At 38.2% G+C, this 20,786-nt stretch overlaps 1 protein-coding gene across 1 annotated transcript in view; it reads right to left on the bottom strand.

The window, feature by feature from the left end:
- The window catches only part of CCDC181 (coiled-coil domain containing 181), a 34,738-nt gene extending 13,952 nt beyond the window's left edge, over positions 1 to 20,786 (bottom strand). Inside the window, exons 1-3 of the mRNA XM_072648704.1 lie at positions 20,449 to 20,786; positions 13,149 to 13,288; positions 6,479 to 7,432 (exon numbers count right to left, since the gene is read on the bottom strand). Of these exons, the coding sequence (XP_072504805.1) occupies positions 6,479 to 7,432; positions 13,149 to 13,265 (1,071 nt within the window). The 5' untranslated portion in view covers positions 13,266 to 13,288; positions 20,449 to 20,786. The remainder of the gene's footprint in view (positions 1 to 6,478; positions 7,433 to 13,148; positions 13,289 to 20,448) is intronic.

The raw sequence follows: 20,786 nt of genomic DNA, 5'->3' as shown, positions 1-20,786 counted from the left end.
TATCTGCTAAACAGATGTGTCCTTGAAAGCACAGAATAGTTTTTGGTTTTGTTTTTGGATCTCTATTGCTGTTTAGTTGTTTTCAGTCATGTCCAACTCTTCATGACCCCTTTGGGGGTTTTCTTAGCAAAGATACTAGAGTGGTTTGCTATTTTCTTCTTCAGCTCATTTCATAGTTGAGGAAACAGGGTTAAGTGACTTGCCTGGGGTCACACAGCTAGTAAGTGCCTGAGGCCAGATCTGTACTCAGATCTTCCTGACTCTAGGACCAGCACTCCACTCACTGTGCCACCTAGGTACCTCTAATCAAGAAGAGACCACCCTGCCAGGATACCTATATTTATGAGTAAGAAGGAGAGTGAGGGATCAATGAAGGAGATATTGAAGTAACTAGAAAGGTAGGAAGAAAATTAAGGGAAAGATATTTCTAAAGCGAGAGGAGGAGGAAGAATCTATTAAGAGATGAAGTATAGTATTAGTTTTAATTATAAAAGGCATATGGTGGGACCACTTCTGAAGAGTGATTTGATAGATGCCATATTGCTTGGGTTGAGAAGGGAGTCGTGAGAAAGTGGAAGCATTTGATATGGATTTCTCCCTAAAAGTTTAACAGTAAAGACAGAAGGAAGATGAGATAGAAACTGGGAGAGATAGAAAGATCAATTTTTTTTATTTTAAATAAAGGATTTCAGGAACTTGAATGTGTTTGAAAGCAGATAAGAAGGCACTATTAGCAAGGAAAAGACTGAAGATACAGAGAAGGCTGGCTAAGAGAGTTAGGATTGATTTTTTTAAAAGAGCTCGGATAGATAGGGTGAAATGGGATCCAGGACTTGGGTAGCAGGATTCACCCGTGAAGCAGTGTCAATATTTCCTTTGCCAGTGAAAAAGGAGGAGATGAGAAGTAGTAAAGAATGAAAGTGAGCTGAGTCTGTGTTTCATGATCTTACCCTTCTCAATGAAGTAGGAGCCTAGGTCATTTGTTAAAAAGTGTTGGGGGGTGAGGGTGTCATTTATAGAAAGAAAGATTTCAAAATAAATGCTTTAAGGGAATGACAAGAACTCAGTAAGGATAGAATAGAGTGTTGAACAGCAGCAGTGGTCCACTTGAAGTCACATGCAATGAATCTGTAGCAGGTAAAATTAGCATTATTTCATTTCTTTCTCTCAGGATATTCAGCAGTCTTGAAGCAGTAGTGGAGAAATCTGATGGGGGGTATTGCAGAAGGGATACTGAAATATTAAACCTCCACGATATGTCTCTTCCAAATTTTCTTATACGTGTGTGTATATAGATATAGATATAGATATATACCCCTATACTACAAATGAGGCATCAAAACAGGATTTTGTGGTTTGTTTGAGCTAATCTGGTTCTTTATTGATGTGGTAGTTACTCCTGATTCAGCTGTCTAGGTACAATCAGGCCACCACTTCAAGAAAATCAAAATGGTACAGCAATGGAAGCATGAAAGTAAATGTATGATGAGCAATTAAAACAACCAAATTACTAAATAGGCAACTTATTGATGATGACAATGGGATAAGGGTGAAATTAAAAAAACAGAAAAATATGTAATTTCACTCTTCAGTTTTACTGATATAAATCAATGATCATAACAAAGTATGTAACACAGTAGATAGAATGTTGGACTTAGAGTCAGGAAGACCTGAGTTCTTATGCTGCCTCAGACACTTATTGACTGTAAAACCCCGGACAAGTTACTTAACCTAGCTGTGCTTCAGTATCCTCATCTGTAAAAATAAGGATAATAATAGCACCTACCTCATGGGGCTGTTGTGAGGATCAAATGTGTTAATATATGGAAGGCATTTTGCAAATCCTGTAGCACTAGACAAATGCTAGCTATTATGATTATTATTAGTACTACCTCCCCAATAAACTCTAAAAAGCCCCTAATTCAGCAACTGTCAAGTGGATAGGTACAGCAGTCAATAAGAACAATAAACACAAAGAATAATAAAGAACAGTGAGAAGGATGACAGAAGATTATATCTCACTAAACCAAAAGAAGCAGTGGCAAAACTGTCAAAGAAAAAAGTGTCAAAGAAACCTTGACAAGAGATTCAATTAAGCACAATCATCCTGAGGGCAGTAAGGATGACAATGGAGGTAGGGCAACAAATAAAGGAAGAAATGGACATATTTATGATGATTTTTATAACCAAGGTCATCATCAAGGACAGCAGATCTCTCATGCCTTCACCCTTAACATCACAGATGCATTCATAGAACACGCAGAAATGGTACTAAAGAGAACACATTGTCAAAGCATCCAGGTTAGATCAAGAATGCATAGAAGAAGCCTATGTTGGGTACAACACAATTGTAAAGGCATAAAAAGGACTTGATGTAAGACAAAAAAATGTTAACTCTGATCATATCCAAAGTATCAAACTCTCTGTAAAAAGGTGATGACCGTTACATTATCTACACACATTATCAATGACATCCTCAGGAAGAATACTAGTGAGAAATGGGCAGGCTTTCACATGGGATATTCCCCAGTGGATGATATCTCTACCACTACTATATTAACTGAAAGACTTGGAAAGCACAAGAGCTCACTGAGCTTACTGTTTATTGATAATGTAGAACAAAACAAGAACACAATTTTTATGCAGGAAGGCAAAACACCATTTTACAGGCTCTCTACTAACAAAGCCACAGCTGTGGCACAATCAATAAAGAGCTGGGCTCAAGGCCAGTAAGATCTGGGTTCAAGTCTCATTTCCAATACTGACTGGTGATATCAATGAAATCATACATCCATTCTCTTATTCCATACCTAAAACAGCAAAACAACAGAGACACCCTTGATTAATGGCTGCTAATAGCAAATGAGGCATAAAACATGGAGATCTATGCTTGCCAAAGGTGTTCACCTCTATTCTAGAGAAGAAGTCCAGTGTCAAGTCCAAGTTGAAGAGTAGTTCTCTATAGACCATGAGGTCCTCCATACTTTCTTGTTTGGGAAGGATACTGGGCTGGTTACGTTAAGTTCTGGAACACTGCAGAGCCTCCTGGAAGAGATCCATAACCACTCAGAGGAGTTTGGCCTAATCATCCAAACAGGAAAAACTCAATGATGAAAAGTGCTTTTGTATAGATGTGGAATTTATCAATCAATCAGCAAATATTTATTATGTACTAGGCAATGGTGTGTGATGTCTAATTGTTTTCAATCACATCAGACTCTTTGTGACAATGGTATACAAAAATAAAAATGAAACATACTTCCTCTCAAAGAGCTTACATCCTGTCAAGGGAAAAAAAATACACACAAAATAAACACATGAAAATTTTTGAGGAAAAGGTACTAGTTACTGGGGGATCTTGAAAGCTTTAATGTATAAGATAACACTCAAGCTGAGTTTTAAAGGAAACAATGGACTCCTAAAAAGGTGGAAGTGAGAAGGGAGTCATTCCTAGCATGAAGGACAGCCAGTGCAAAATCACAGAGACTGAAGTTGAAGTATTGTGTGTGAGGAACAGCAAAATTACAGTTTGGCTTGACCAAAGAGTGTGGGTAGAGGACTGTAAAGAGTAAGCAGAAGAGTTAATATGTGATCCTAAAGGCAACAAGAAGCCACTGGAGTTCACTGAAGGGAAGAATGATATAGTCAAACTTGCACTTTTAAGAAAATTATTTTAATAGCTCTACGGGTTATATAAGATGAGATAGAAAATGGAGAGATTTGAGGCAAAGGTTAATTAAGAAGCTACTGCAATTATCCAGACAAGGATAGTTGTCACATGAGTAAAGAGAAGGGGAAAGATGTGAGAAATGTAAGGGAAATAGAAATTACAAGACCTGGCAACTGACTGATGTGAGATGAGAGTAAGGAGTCAAAGATAATGCTGGAGTTATAAACAATCTGCAAATAGACTGGAAGGACAGTGGTACCCTAGATATAAATAAGGAAGTCTGAAAGCAGATTAAGGTGAAAGATAATTAGTTCTATTTCAGAAATGTTGAGTTTGAAATGCCAATGAGATATCCAGTTCTATATGTTTAACAGACAGCTGAAGATGCCTGCCTGAAGTTCAAATGAGAGAGAAGGGAGTACAGACATAAATTCATTCAAATTTTATATATATACATATATATATATGTACATATATATATATGTACATATACACACACACATACACAGAGAGAGACAGAAAAAGAGGTATGTATTTTACACACTAGATAGACAGATAGATATGAAGTATAAAGAGAATTGAACTCATGAGAGGTGATACAGTCACCAAGAAAGAGGGTAAAAAGTAGAAAAAGAAGAGGCCTAAACAGATCCTTAGGGTATACCAACAGTTACAGAGTAGATAAGGATCATGAATCAGTAAAGGAAACTAAAAAAGAACAATCAGATAGGCAAAAGGGCGGCCAACAATGAGAACTGTTAAAAAGAAGTCAAGAAGGCTAAGGACTAAGAAATAGCCATCCTATTTGGTAGGAAATTTAGAAATAAGTGGTGATTGGTGAGGGAGCAATTTGAGTTAAGAGATGAAGTCAGAAAGCAATACAGTCTTGGAGACTATAAATTACATGTGTATGTATGTACATGTATATAGATACAGACATGTGTAAATATGTGTGTATACATGTGTGGAATATGTGTATGTGTGTGTATACATATGGGATAGACAGAACTCATGGCCAATGAGTTATGCCCAAAGCAGAAAGAGGAGGAGTGTCTATTGAATTGCTCTGGGAAATTACAAAACTCTTTTAATGATCCCAAACTCCATCTAGAATGAAAGGTCATATTTTAATAGCAATAAAAAAATTTCACTGGTGTTGTAGTATAGATGCAAGTCATGGAACACTAGAGTCTCTGAACAATTAAAAATGAGTAGTATCACTTGCAAGGGCAATGGAGGGTATGAGCAGGCCACAATACATAACAAACACAGAACTACAATGTCAAAAGAGATGTCATCAATGACAAATAAAGATGTCATTAGAGAAATGCATGATGGAAAAACATAGGCTAGTCATGGCAAGAGCAAGAGGTGAGCACTGGACAGCCCCTGTACTCCACCAGTAGCCTTGAAATATGAGAAATCAAGGAGTGCCACCAGAACACTAGCTGTACTCCCTATAGGGACCTTATGGGAGGACACAAACAAGAGTTACACACAATAACTAGGCATGAGTGGGCTGTGATCAGCATTGTTTGCATGCAACCATTTGTATGAAATCACAGATCCACTGAAGAAACTGAGTAACAGATAAAAGTTGATATTTGTGCTTGAATAACCTAACTTTAGCTGTAAAATACAGAAATGAGAAACAGTGTGGCATAGCAGAAGGAATGTAAGAATAGGAGAGAGAAAAATCAGGGTTTAGTCCTTAACCTTTCAGGCAGCTAAATGACTTTGAGTAAATCATTTCACCTCTCTGAGTCTCAATTATTTATTAAAATTAGTGAGTTGCATAAAATTCTCTCAACAACATCCATCCTAACTCCAAAATTTTATGATTCTCTGATCTGAATTATATAAGTTGATATTCTAATTCTTCATTAATAGCTGAGCTCAAAGTACTGCAGTATAATAAAGTAGAAAAACTTCCTGTGAAGGGAATAAAAAGTAAATGGAGAAAATCCTACCTAAATACAAGAACACAAAAGACAATACCAATATCTGCAGGATTCTTTTCTTATTGTAGGGTGCATATTAAAAGTTTATTAATAAAAGTTATTTCCACTACCCTCTTCTCCTTGATGAAGTGAACCAGCAATTCCTGCTCAAGATGACTGACATGAGGTGATAGCCAGGCTTATGCTACTGTTTTCCCCAAGAACTCTCTTTGGACTGACATTTTCCATATGCAGCAGTTGAAAACCCTATGCTGTGGCTGCAACAAGACTAGCATCCATATGGGACAAAGAACTGGAGTTGAGGGCTTTTCAGTATCCTTGAGTGCTTCACTTGAAATACTTGTAAATATTCAGAACATAAAATCTACTGGGAAAAATATCTAAAAGTATAACCCAAGCCCTTGAAAAATCAAATTAGAATATACCATATTGAAAATGTGCAACATAAAAATAACAACTACACAGTTCCCTTAATCCTGAAACCAAATCATCAATCTTGTCAAAATGTCAAAGGTTAGAGAACTCTATAATATATTAAAGATATTTACACAAAAGGTTAAAAGAAATACAAATTTGATCTTAGTTGTTCATCGTTAGGACAGAGCCATCTGCCATCTGAATTTCACTAGCTTCAAAGAGTTACACAATTTAATTTACATATTTACTGTGTTTTATAAATCCTAAATGAAAACCATAAATAATAATTATCAAATAATTATAAATTCTAAATGTCATTCTGACACTAAAATAATATTTTAAAATCACTTTGGGCAACAATCTCAATTTGTTACATTTACAAAATGAGACCTTGTTCTACTGCCAATGTCTTTGTTATTCACGTTCTCACCTCTCTCTTTAGTTTTTCTTTCCTCAGTTCTATCTGTTTTTGTCGCTCTTTCTGTCGAGGTGAAAGACAGTATGTTGAATTTATTGGTGATATATTTGCGGACTGTACTCTGCGGCTAGATTTTCCTTTGCTTCTTCGTGTGTTAACTGCTGAGCTTGGACGGTATTTGGGATTGGGTGGAGGCTGGGGAAAATAAACCACTGGTTCACCTGTAGATGTATGAGCAATAACGTGTGACTTTACTAGGAGGTCTTCCTTTTTAATCCCAATCATCCCATTGGTAGCTGAGTTGGAAGATCGAGGTGATAACTGCTGACTTTCAATCTCAGTAATGTTAACATTAATGGGGGGCAAAAAGCCCTGACTCTCAATGTCTTGTAAACTCAAAAGCTCAAACTTCCCATCTCTCTCCACTAATATCTTTCCATCCTTATATTCTTCACTACTGCCATTAGTCAGTGAAAGGAGTACACTCTCTGGTCTAAGGTCACCAGAAATACGGAGCTGTGACAGTTTCCCAGACACATCTCTCTCACTTTCATAATCATTTCTGTAACTTTCCGTATCTTCCAGAGGGGGCACTTCCAGATCAACTAACTTGTCCTTAAACTTAAGTTTTCTTTCTCTCTTTTCATTGACAGGCTCTTGAGTCTCCAGAATTTTGTTAGCCGTTACAATCTTTTCCATAATATATCGCTTTACTTCCTCATCCTCTTCATCATCAAGATCCTTTTGGCTTTCTATCTTGTTCTCCTGGAATGAGTTTTCACTATCTGAATCAGATACTGGATCCAAAGGTTGAATGCTAGGTACAGAGATGAAGTTATTTCGCCTTGGTGACATCTCATCCTTTGATACTTTGTCATGGTCAGGAAGCTGTTTTGTATCCTCCTCTCCTCCTCCATCATTCTCATTCAGTTCTTCGTTAGTAACTTCTTCCTTTTCACTAGACATCTAAAAAGAAATCAGATTCTCTTTCAGTCAGATGATTCAGAACTGAGGTTCCTCAAATCAAATGCAAATTATTCACTTGTACAATTCAATCCAGCAAGAAATTTTTAGCTATACAACTTACTTTCTACAGGAGGAAGTGTTATTTATTGACAATTCAGACGTGACACTCTATGGTGTATAACTATATAATAAAGTATCTTACAATAAAGAATACTTTATATATAGATATATATGAAAAACTATTTGAAAAATTTTACTGCGTTTTACTTTGGTATTATAAAAGGTTTCACTTAAAGGCTACATTAATATGCTTTTATGTATGTTTATATATATATGTATGTGTGTGTATATATATATTTATGTTCTGCTGCATTAAGAGGTTAACTACATAGCTGTCATTTTTACTTGGGAATTTCCTATTTGTATATTTCTCTCCATTTACAGGTTAAAAAGAGATTTAGAAAATATTTCCTCCACATGATTTTCCCCTTCAAAATAAAAAAGAAATCTTAAAAAATAATTAAAATGTAACTTTCATGAAAATAAGATTTTTAAATTTTTTTCCCCAAACCTGAAGAGGATAGGGCGTATGGTAGGTGCTTAATGTGAGTTGATTTTAATTGAAACTTATGGAGGAAGAGCAAATGCTAAATGAATTGTACTCACCAGTGCATTTCAGGACCATTGAGTCATCAAGCATTTGAGGACTTCTATAGCCATCTTCTCTCTTAAGCATTTGAAGTTCACATTGACATGTTTCCTATTCCATCATCATCAAATAATCCATGCTGTTCTTATTGTCCCCCTCCCCCTGTATCCATTCCCTTTCTAGACAATTTCCACACATGGCTTCTACCTTTCTTCTCCTCTTCTATGTTGATTATCCACCAGGTTCCATAGTCTTAAGAGTTCTTTCCTCTTCTAGATTCTACATTACATATGAACCACTGACCTAATCTCATGATCACAGAGTACTTTGTGGCTCCAACCACAACTCCTTATATTATATGTCATTTTTTCCACCATCACCACTCCCGATACTCACCTAATGTACACCCTGTCCTTAATAGGACATTTCAGTATTTAACTCTGCCCTCCCTTCCCTTTACATATAATTACTTTTCTCCTACACACATTCAGCATCCTAGACAACACAATTTACTACTTCAAATTGCCTTCACTCTAGACTATTTTCCAAAATGTCATCCCTGTTTGTCCCCAACACTAGACCTCCTCGCTACAATCTGCTTTCCTAACTCCTGCAACTTGGCTACACAAATCTTCCATAGAAAAGATCATAATTAAATAAAACTGCAACACTACAGTTTATACCATCCCATTAACATATGGTCTCTAGCTTTATGATCCTTATTTGTCCTTCATTACCATTTCCCCAGAAGCTACTTCAGACTGACAGGCCCTATTCAAATCAATTAAATCTGATGGCATCACCTTATTTCACTGAGATCAAGAGCATTTGGCATGAAGTCCACTCCCTTCTTCATCTCAATACATCCCTCCATGTTTTTCCACTGGTCTCACAAGAAACAGTGTTCTCTGAAGCTAACACTCTTTACCTCTGCTTGGATATCATCCTTTTTCACATCGCAAAAAATCTTGCTTCAGCCCTGATGCTCTGCTTTGCTAACATCTTCAGTCTTTCTTTCTACTAGCTCTTCCTTTTGTAACCACTTTATAGACTGTTCTCCTGGCTCTGCTTTTCACTTTGCCTCATTATTAGTTCATACAAGTATTCCCATTTTTCTCTGAACTAATATAGTCTCTTACAGTGATATTTCATTGCACTCATGTGGCAGAATGCATTCAGCCACTCTCAGTCAATGGGCACACCAAACTTGTGACCAGTTTTTTGCTACCAAAATGTTCTTACTTAAATATATATTAAATACACATATTTATATTTAATATACAATTGTGTAATTAATATATAATTAACAAATATAAATGATATACTTACATATGTAATATATAAATATATTAAATATACATATATATGGGTATGTCTGTATATATGTATATATAAATATATACATATATACATCTGTATCTATATGTCTATATCTTTTATTTCTGTCTCTAAGTCTCCCCCTGCCCTGTTCCAGGAGCATATTCCTAGTAATGAGATTGCTTGAATCAACAGACATGAATAGTTCAGTGATTTTTCTCAGATCATATTTCCCAGAACTGGACCAATTCCCAGTCCCTCCAGTGGTGTGTTAACGTGCCTGTCTTGACAGAGCTTTGACAGCTTTGACTGTTTCCAGTTTCTGTCATCTTTGCAAGCTGGCCACACACAAGATAAGAAACCGGAATCATTTTAATTTGTATTTCTTTTATTAATAGTGATTTAGAATAATCTTCCATATGTAGTCTTTCATAAATTTTCATAAAATTCTTTTGAAAACTACCTTTTTTTGACAACTATTAAGGAATGATTATTGGTCTTATATATTTCATTATTATACATTGGAGGTCAGGCTTGTATTTAAGATATTTAATGAAAAGATTTTCTTTCCCCTAATTAAAAATCTCCCTTCTTATGACAGCTACATTGATTTGTTCATGTAAAGGTTCACGTAAAAGCTTTAAAATTTTAAGTTCTTGAAATGTCTGTTTTCTCCTTTATGATCACATCTGTCCTTTATTTGGTTAAGAATTCTCCTCCTGGTCATAGTTATAAAAGGTACCTCCCTCTGCCATTCTAGACTAAATTTTTGAACAGGTAACCTTTTATACTTAGGTCACCTATTCTTTTGGAAGTTTATTATAGCATATTGTAGAATTTGTGATCCATATCTATTTTCTGCTAACCAGACTTCAAGTTTTCTGAGTAGTTCCTGTCAAATAGAGGGTCCATCCTCCAACAGATTATTTTTGGTTTAACTGAACATTAAAGCTATATTTCAGATGACATCTTAATTTCAACATGTCCTAAACAATTCGTAAGCTTCCCCTCCAAAATATCTCTCTTCTAAATGTCCACATTTTTGTTATGGGTACCACTATAAGTCACGCAGGTTCACAACCTAGGAATCAATCTTTAACTCCTCATACATACTCTTATATCCACCAATCAGTTGTCAAGACTTAATTCTACCTCCACAACCTCTCAAGCATCTGTACCTTTCTGTTTCTATCCACATGCTCCTAATTCAGGCTCTCATCATTCTTGCCTGAACTACATGAACAACTTGGAGAATTGGTCTCCCTGACCCAAATGTTCCCTTCACCAGTTACCAAAGTGGTTTTCAAAAAGCACAGATGTGACCGTGTTCCTTTCTCCCTTGCTCCATTGACTTCGATGACTCCCTAGTCTCTAGAATCGCATACAAACTCCTCTTTGCCATCTAAAGCTCTTTGCAGCCTGACTCCAGCCTACCTTCTCAGCACTCTTCTGCACACTCCCTTCTCCTACATTCTGCAGCCCAGCCACACTGGTGTTCTTGCTGTTCTTCACACATGGCCCCATCCCCAGCTCTCTGCCTTTGCTTGGCTGTCTCTCAAGCCTGGAATGCATTTCCCACCTCCCTTCTGCCTAGTTTGCTCCAGTGCTCAGTCCAAGTACTACCTCCTGTAAGAAGCCTGTCCTGATCCCCACCTGGTGCCATCTTTCCTCAGAAAATTACTTTGTTTATTCTATACACATTTTAAATATATTTATATACATCCATGTTGCTGCCCTAGACAGAATGTCAGCTCCTACGCATCTCCACACATGGCATACGTCTAGGCCCTCAGCAAATAAATGCCTGTTGACTAACACACTGTCATAAGCAACAGAAGTCTCTCATTTTGAGGAGTGTGGTGTAGCAGGAAGGATGGCCCTGTATTCCACAGCGAGCTGGGTCAGAATCTTGTACCACGTTTCCGGCTTATTAGTGATGTGGTCATGGCTATGTAACTTAATGGTTATCTTAGGGGGGATGTTGTGGGCATGAGAGCTTATATGTAGATAAAACATATTGGCTATTGCCATCATTCCTTTTCAAAATCCCACCCAATCCTGCTGTCCTCTCTAACCACCATTCTATTAATGCTCCTCCTCTCATAGCCATATCCCAAATACAAGGAGTTGTCAAGTTACATGCTCACAGCTACCTTCATGAAACACCCCTTCTCCAAGTTTCCTTTCTTCTGAGATATGAGTCCCTCAGCCCTACCCAGGCCCTCCCTACATAACTCCTAAACTACTGGAGCAGTCTTCATTGTCTCCACACTCCAGAGCATCCTCCACGTGGCTGCCAAGTGATCTTCCAAGTGTCTGTTCATATCAACTCCTTCCTCACTAAATCCCAGAAATTCCCTATTACTTTCAGGATCAAATATAATATCCTGCCATTGGTTTTGAAAGCCCTTCACAACCTGGCCCATTCCTACCTTTCCAGTCTTCTATACTTTACTCCCCTCCATATACTCTAAGATTCAGCTACATAGATTTTCTCCCCCAGAGCACAAAATATTTTAAGAATTTACAGTGTCAAGCTGGAAAAACTGCAGAGTGTCTGTCTTTGCCCGTTCTTGCACATGATACTTCTGTCTCCAGATCTGATGCCTTTTACTAGCTCTCCCCTGAAGCCAAGAACGCTCAAACTCCTGGCTTCCCTGGTCTCTCAGACTTCTACAGAAGGCCTTTCCTAGTCCCTCTTCTCCATCACCACCCCCCCCAGTTGGTGCCTTCCCTGAGATTACTTACCATTAAATCACTGTATATATCTTGAATGTATAATTTTTGCATACGTTGTGTATGTCTTATATTTACTTTGTCATTCATATGCTGCATCCCCCATTAGAATGTGAACTCCTTGACTATGGGACTGTATTTTTGGGTTTCTTTTTATCCCAAGCCCTCAGCACAGTGCCTGGCACACGGTACCTAACAAATGCTTGCTGACTAATTGGCAGGAACTTTATACCTGCCACCTTCTATACTTCATTCCCTTCCCAGCTTCTCCTTAACCCTTCCCACCTCCTCGCCCAAATCAGGTTTGTCATCACCAGTCCCCTACAACTCTTTTCCAAGGTTCTCAATTAACTCCTATTCAATCCATGGATTCTTCTTAGCTCACACCTTCTTTCTTTCTTTGTTTATAAATTATACATGTTAATACCAGATTTTTTCTGAATGTAATAACATAACCACTCACCTTTATAATAACTCATTTTAAGTTTTACAAAGAATTTCCCCAACAACAACCCTATGAGATAGGTAGTCCAAGTATTATCATCCCCATTTTACAGATGAAATAACTAAGACTTGAGAGAAGGTAAGTTTCTTGCCAGCAATAGCAGCTTGGAATCACATACAGATATAATGGCTCCAAGTGCAATGCTTATGCCATTATACCAAGTCAAGTCAATATGCATTTATTAAGCACCTACTATCTGCCAGGCCTTAGCCATGCAGTCTTCTCATATGGTTTCAGTTTCATTTTTTTAGGAGGACATCATTTCATGTTCTGACCTAAGTTACATCCAAATCCATGTAGTACACAAGATCCACTGTATTACACTTTTCTTTTTGACAGACTTAGGTATATTTCAATTCAATGACTCATTCATAAACCATTTCTTCTTCAATCTATGAAATGTGTGTGTGTAAAACACATTGTGTTAGGTACTGAGAGAAAGAAAAAAATTAAGAAATAGTACAGATATAGTAATATTTTTTTTAAAAAACACTGTCTATAGTAAATACCTCAATCATGCCGACATTGTCTTTTTCTTCTTCATTAATTAACCACTCAAGGTCCTTTTCAAAGTCATCTTCATATTCTCCACTTTCCATCAAATCAACATCTTTGTTTTCACTCATTTTCTCTTCGTTAAAGAATATTACTGTAAGATAGAAAAGAAAATACATGATAATATAGCCTCATAGGAAAAGGAATTCAGCAAAAAATCTACAATTTCCGAAGGAGGTAATACTGAATATAATATATATTGATTTCACTAAAAAAAATTAAGGTTTGTAAATCAAAGGATATTTATGTGATAAAAGAACTTCCTGAACTTCATTCAGAATTCCTCTGATAAACACACAGATACATGGACCCATAATTATCATGCCAAGAAATGCAAAAGCAAATACAGGCATACCTTGTTTCACTGTGCTTCACCCAGACTGCATTTGTTACACACTGAAGGCTTGTGGCAGGCCTGTGGCAAGCAAGTCCTTTGGTGCCATGGTCCAACTCACTGTGTCTTTATGTCACATTTTGGTAATTCTCATATTTCAAACTTTCTCCCAATTATTATATCTGTTATGGTGATCTGCAATCATGTGACCTTTGATGTTACTGTTGTAATTGTTTCGACTGCCACAAACCATGTCCGTATATTATGGCAAATTTCTGCTGTTGTTATTTACATGTTGTCTCCATTACTGGACTGAGAGGTTCTTAAAATCAAGGGTTATTTAAATATTTCTCTGCCTCCAGTGCTTCACAAAGATCCTGGAATGTAGTTAGAGCCTAATAAATGCTTCTTTTCTGACTTGCCAACATCTGGTAAATTACTGGATGTTATAATATCTTTCACATCTATCTTCTCTCTGTCCCTGAATTGACACCTGGATAGACTACTTTTAAATAATAACTTCACATTATTAGAGAATCTGAGAATTGGAAGGTCATCTGGTTTAATCCACATTGGGACAAAAATCCCTTGTACACCTTATGTAACAGTTAACCAGTATGACAGCAAACTTAATTGAAAAATGTTCTGTGTGTTCTGACTGCTCCACCAACTAGCCATTCCCATCCCTCTCCCTCTCTTCAGGTCTATTTCCTGAGATACAACAATATTGAAATTAGGCCAATTAATAAATTTACAATGATCTCTAAGCATTCAAATGAAAGGAGCAGTCAATCGATGTGTCAAACTCCATTGTTGTCTTATTTTAAGAAACAGCCATGGCCACCTCATCCATCAACTACCATCACCCTGATCAATCACCAGCCATCAACAATGGCTGAAGGCAAGGCCCTCCACCAGGAAGAAGATTATGACTCAATGAAGACTCAGAAGATAGCATTTTTTTTAAGCAATAATGTATTTTTTAACTAAGGTATGTACAGTTTTTAGACATTGGTGCACATTTAATAGGCTACAGTATAGTGTAAGCATAACTTTCTATGCACTGGGAAACCAAAAATTTGATGTGACAAAAGAATCACATTATTGCAGTGGTCTGGAACTGAAACCACAATATCTCCAAGGTATTCCTGTATCAGAAAAAACCCTGAGATTTTGGAGGTGGATCTCAGTCCCTTTTCCCTATCCCTCCTCTAATTTTGGAATTCATAGAGTTAGGCAGGGGCGATTTCCCTTTTGAGTTCCATTCACTGATAAGAGGATAGAGGATTGGAGAGAAACCAACAATGGGGAAATCCCCACTCAGAGTCCCAAGGATACCTTTCTGTTGCCAAGGGGCTCTTACAGCAAAGAAAGAGATCCTGAATCCTGCAAGCATGGCAACAGAACTGCTTGGCAAGGTGTTTTTCCCTGTCAAAGACAGTCAGTTGCTAGGAGTTCTGGCTAGGGAGACTCTAGGTGCCTCAAACACACATTCATTCTGATTCACTCTTTCCTCGCAACAAAAACAATTGATTCTACAATGGAATAGAATTGCAGAATCTCAGTTATAAAAGAGCTCAGAAAGTCTACTTCTGCCAACTCAGACATAACAAAAACTGTCCTCTGTACCATGTATTCAACAAGTACACATGTATCTTTCACTTGAAGATATCTATCTAGTAAATAGAACCCACTCCCTCCCCAGATAGCCATTTCTTCTTCTGGATAGTTTTAATTAATAGGAAATTTTTCTTTACCTCTGAGAAAATCAAATGGTGATTTTATAGTTTATATTTGATTCCTTTATGTAACTGATTCTATTCTGTAACTGCCTGAGTCATGTTTCTTTGTCTCTGAGTTCATCAGAAGTTCAGTTTTCTGCTCTGAGTTAAGTTTAAAAGTTAAGTTTCCCTATAAACCACTTTAATGGAAAGAAAACTGTTATCTCTGTACCATTAGCTGCCCTTGTACGATTAGAAAAAAATCTATTATTCTTGAAAGGTGCAGGTGGATTCTAGGGAGGCTGGTTTGTTATCTCTGCAACACTGGCTGTGTTTCAAGAAAGTCTGGTCTGGTATTGCTATGACGTTAACTAACCATGCAGGTAGACACCACCAGTGAGCTTGCCCTAGCAACAAGATGGAAGAAGGGACTATTGTCAGTCCTGCATTCCAGATTTCCATCCAATCATATTGTTTCCCATCCTCTATGATGCTCCAGACTTTGTAACCAATCATGTGGTTTTCCATCTATGATGCTTCCTGTGGTTTGTTCCATAGTATTTCTCCAAATTAGATGAAGACTCATAAGCCCTACCTACTAGTGTTTTAGCCTTCTGAGGATTTGAAAGAACTATTTCATTGGTAACTGCTGGCCTTACCAATAAACTGAACATGCTTGGAGCCCTGTGCTTCTGTTTAACCTTAGTTTCATTTGCAATGCCTCAAATCTGAATTTGCTTGTTTGCACCTTCCATCCATGGTTCCTAGTTCCGACCTCTGGAGCCAAGAACAGTCAAGCCACATAGCAACCTTTCAAATTCTTGAGATTAGTTACCATGCCTTCCTAAATCATCCCTTTTCTAGGCTAAATACTCTAAGTTCCTTCAGCAGATTTTCATATGCAATGACCTCAAGGTCCTTCAACAGCATGGTTGCTCTCTCTAGCTGCTCTGTAGTTTTTCAGTGACTTGCCTAAAACATAGTATCCCAAACTGAACCCAATAATCTAAATGTGGTCTAATCATTACAGAACATAGCAGGATTGTCCCCAGTCTAGTTCTGTACCCTCTCCCTCTCATAGCAAAGAGAGATCTTGTTCTCTTTTTTGATTGCCGTATCAGTCATGCTTGTTGACTCATTAAGCTCTCAGTCCATTAAAATCCCAAAATCTTTTTTTAGGGATTAACTATGGTTAATGGTTAACTATGACCCTCACATCATTTATTTGACTTCTTTAAAAAATCCCACCATTAAGACTTTTAATTTATTTGTATTAAATTACATCTTATTCGATTTGACCCAATGTTCTATTATGTCAGAAATCTTTTGGGGGAGGCAGCATGGGGTAATGGAAAGAGCCCTGAATTTGAAGTAAGGAGGGCCTGGATTAAAAAAAAATACCCCATACATTTAATAACTATAGAATTCTGAGCAATCTGAGCCTCATTTTCCTGATCTGTAAAATGGGAATAATTAAAGTATCTCCCACGCAAAACTTTTCTGATGATACTGTTATGGAAAGTCCTCTGTGTAAATTGTAAAGCACTATATAGATATAACCAGCAGGTATTGCTATGGAGCAAGGTTTAATTCGGCACTCTTTTTTTACTCTCTCCTCCTAATTAATACAAAAGGGAAAGGAGGGATCTTACCAAACCACTCTTTCTCATCCCACTGGATAGCTCCAGGGCAAAGTCTCCCCTTAGTCTACACCATTATTGCACCACCCCCTTTTACTCAGAAATGGGAAATCTGCCTGAAGCATTTCACGGTTGATGTATCTATGCCTGCATATTGTTATAGCAAAGATTTCTCCTTTAAATCTTAGGATATATGGTCCCAGATGACATGGTCATCTTCCCTTTCTTTATATTAGGAGCATATAAAGATTATTAATTATTAATAAAATCATAACCATAAGATCTTTTCACATATACAAGGAAGAAAATCTTGATCAGCAGAACAAAAGTCTAATTGTTACTCTGATCTTTTTAAAATTCTATTTGCCCCAATTATTTTCACTGGTATCTCCAGTTTTGTCTTCCTCGACATAGAATTAACATACAGATATATCACCAAAAGGTATGGTCAAGTAGTTTGTATGTCAAGGACAAATGTTTTCAAGGATGCTAATCAAAATTTATAAAAAGACAAAAGAACAGAGAAACTGAGGAGCCAGAGAGGAAGGGGGAAGCTGAAATATTGCACAGGGACCTGCAATCTCCTGGAGAAAAATAATTTATGCACACTGCTCTCAGAGCTGTTTCTTTACCATCAAAGGCTAAGTCACAGAAACCATGCCTGCTGTGATAAGAGTCCAGTCTCTTTGCAATCACCATTGCAGTTTATCCCACGTCCCCCTGGGTGGCAATCTCTTGATCTGGTGAATGCCACCTCAACCAACCAATGCTGCTGTCTCTCCTCCAAAACAAAAAGTCAAAAGCTACTTTCTTCCAGTCAAAGAGCACAACTTAGCAAGAAAGTCAGTCTCTCCCAGAGTTGGAAAAAGTTTCTATCTATCCAAAACTACAATATAGTTCCCAGGATTCCCAATTAGGATTTGAACCCTTCTCCTTATCCATAGGATATCAATCCAAATATGTCTGAATATCTGATTATACAAATAGGAATAATTCTTTCTATAGTTATTACTTCAATTACTGTTATTTTGTATCCTGATTCTCCTCTAATCTGTAAACTATCATCTACCAGCTTTTGTGTGATCTGCACATTGAACAAACATGTTACCTATGTCTTTATCCAAGTGACTAATCCAAAAAGACAGGGAGACAGCCTTCCAAGTTGAAACTGAATCACTGGTGACAATTCCTTTGTTACAACCATTAAGCCAGCTAATTATGCCCTCTCTGGCCAACATGGGTGAAAGACTCTGCTTCTCATCTCAGTAACAGAACTAAAAAGGACATACACTGATAAACTACCAAGAAATCCCTCTTAATCTTATAATCATTTAGTTGTCAATAACTGTTGAATTAGTCTTTATCAAAGAATCTCTCCAAGTTAGAAGGGACCTCAGACTAACCTTCATAGGAATTCCCTCTATATCAGCTATATCAAATCTAATTAGATCACCGTGGGCTGCATATTGACTTAGAGAAGCACAAACTGCTATTATGTTCTGTTGTATTTTTATATTTTTGTTAAACATTTCCCAATTAATTTTAATCCAGTTTTGACTGCACTTGGGAGTTTTTCAGGGTTGCATGACTCCTTGGCTATGAATTTGACACATCCACTATGCATCATTTCCACAAAATAGTGAGTAGATCTTTGCATGAAGACTTCCAGTGAAGGAAAACCCACTAACTTCCCAAGGCAATTCATTCCACTTTGAAACAACTCTAACTGTCAGGAAGTTTTTCCTTTTACTGACCCTATATAATGGAGTGAAGAGAAAATAAGAATGGCTACCTTCTCTCTTTTTATTTTAGGTGGTAGAGAATTCCATGGGACACACAATAATAGATGGGCTGTCAGAGACTGCCAATCTCATTACTTTATCTTTCACCTCCAAACTCATCCATCTTTTCAAACTTCCCTATTACTATCAAGGGCACCACCATCACCATTCTTCAGTAACATAGATTCACATAGTATCATCCTAGACTCTTCACTATCCCTTATTCCACAGGGTTAATCAGTTGCTAATCTTGTTTCTACCTCCACATCTCTCCCATCTGTTCCCTTCTCTCTACACGTAATAACCACTCTAATATTTTACTGGTGGTGGGGTATGATATATATCTATATAAAATGTGTATATGTGGACATTCATGTCATTCCATTATATGTGTATATACATACATGTGTGTGTATATGTGTATACATATATATACGTATACTGGGAAGATACACAATTTTTTTTTTACTAGTGGTGGGGTATAATTTTAAAACAGATTGCTTTGTACTTTTTTAAGCTAATGTTTTCTCCACCTTGCTCTCAAATTAGATTCTAAGTTCCATGAAGGGATATAATAAGTTTTAAAACACAAAACTGAGTTGAACGCAATTTAAACAAATAAAAGTTCTATCCAAACATATTTATAAAAGTGAAATTATTTTCAAGCAAATTTTAAAGGCATCTTCTAGTCCCAATGATTTTGAAGCAAATTTTAAAAGTATCTTCTAGCTCCTTCAGTAAAAACTGAACACAGATCAGAACACACATCCCTTGTGTCTTATTCAGATGCGTCACAGGACACTTAAACCCCTTCAACTCTCTTAATCTTCATCCACATTGTACGATTCACTCGGCACACAATCATCATGCCTGAGAAGGAGACACCTTGGCCACCTTCATTAATGACGTCCTTGTCTTTGTCTATTGTGAGTTTAACACATCTGAATCTTGGGGAGTTTTACTACTGGCAAGCAAAGGTGTGGGTTTCTTGGACACACTAACCTTAATTAGAACAGAAAATTACTTCCTTCGCTCCGGATGTCTGCTAAATCCCCTAGTCTCCTAGTGGATAGGAAACTACGGATCTTTTAGTTCGAGTCTGAATTATCACATATACAACCTGTTTCACAAGGTTTTATTTTGAAGAGTCTGATTTTTCACAAAAATCTGAATCTAACCATTAGTGTATGTCGTAGCTGAAACTCTAAGGATTCTAATGGGAAATTTTGGAGTTCTTTAAGTAAGACCATGCCATTATCAAGTTGTAAGCTAATATAAGAGGAAGGAAGGGAGGGAGGGAGGGAGGAAGGGAGCGAGGGAGGAAGGGAGGAAGGGAGGGAGGGAGGGAGGGAGGGAGAGAGGAAGGAAGGAAGAGAGGAAGGAAGGAAGGGAGGAAGGAAGGAAGGAAGGAAGGAAGGAAGGAAGGAAGGAAGGAAGGAAGGAAGGGAGCGAGGGAGGAAGGGAGGGAGGAAGGAAGGAAGGAAGGAAGGAAGGAAGGAAGGAAGGAAGGAAGGAAGGGAGGGAGGGAGGAAGGAAGGAAGGAAGGAAGGAAGGAAGGAAGGAAGGAAGGAAGGAAGGAAGGAAGGAAGGAAGGAAGGAAGGAAGGGTGTCCTCCTAGAGAAGGGAAAGTGAGACTCGGCTCCTTCCCCCTGGGCTGTCCCATCCGCGACGCCTTCCGCCCGCCCGCCCGCCCCGCTGCGTCCCCGCGCTGGCCGGCCGAAGGACCCCTCTTTCCGTCCAGCCCCTTCCCCTCCCCCTCCCCGCGCGTCCCCTCCTGCCTGTGGAGGTCGAGGTCGGCAGCAGCGGCTGGGGTCACTGAGATGGAAAGGAATGGGATGGACGCAGGGCGGGACCGGTCCTCCTCTCCTCTTGGCTGTGTTCTGACGGAGGCAAGGAAGGCAAGGCTACACCCGCGGCGGTGGCGGAGGCGAAGGGAGGAGGTGACGGCGGAGGGGGCTGCGGCGGCGGTGGCTGGGACCGGGCTGCCATGGCAACAGCGGGACCCCCGCCTCTTCCGCCCACCCCCAGTACTGCGCAGGCGCAGACCGTAGCGTCCGCCTCTCGGCAGAAGCGATTCGTCCGTCCGACCAGGAAGAAACTTTTGAGACTCTGTTTC

The sequence above is a fragment of the Notamacropus eugenii genome, chromosome 2 (assembly GCF_028372415.1).
Source record: "Notamacropus eugenii isolate mMacEug1 chromosome 2, mMacEug1.pri_v2, whole genome shotgun sequence".
Lineage (NCBI taxonomy): Eukaryota > Metazoa > Chordata > Mammalia > Diprotodontia > Macropodidae > Notamacropus > Notamacropus eugenii.
Note: the sequence above shows the minus strand (reverse complement) of the source record. Positions and strands in the feature narration are given on the sequence as shown.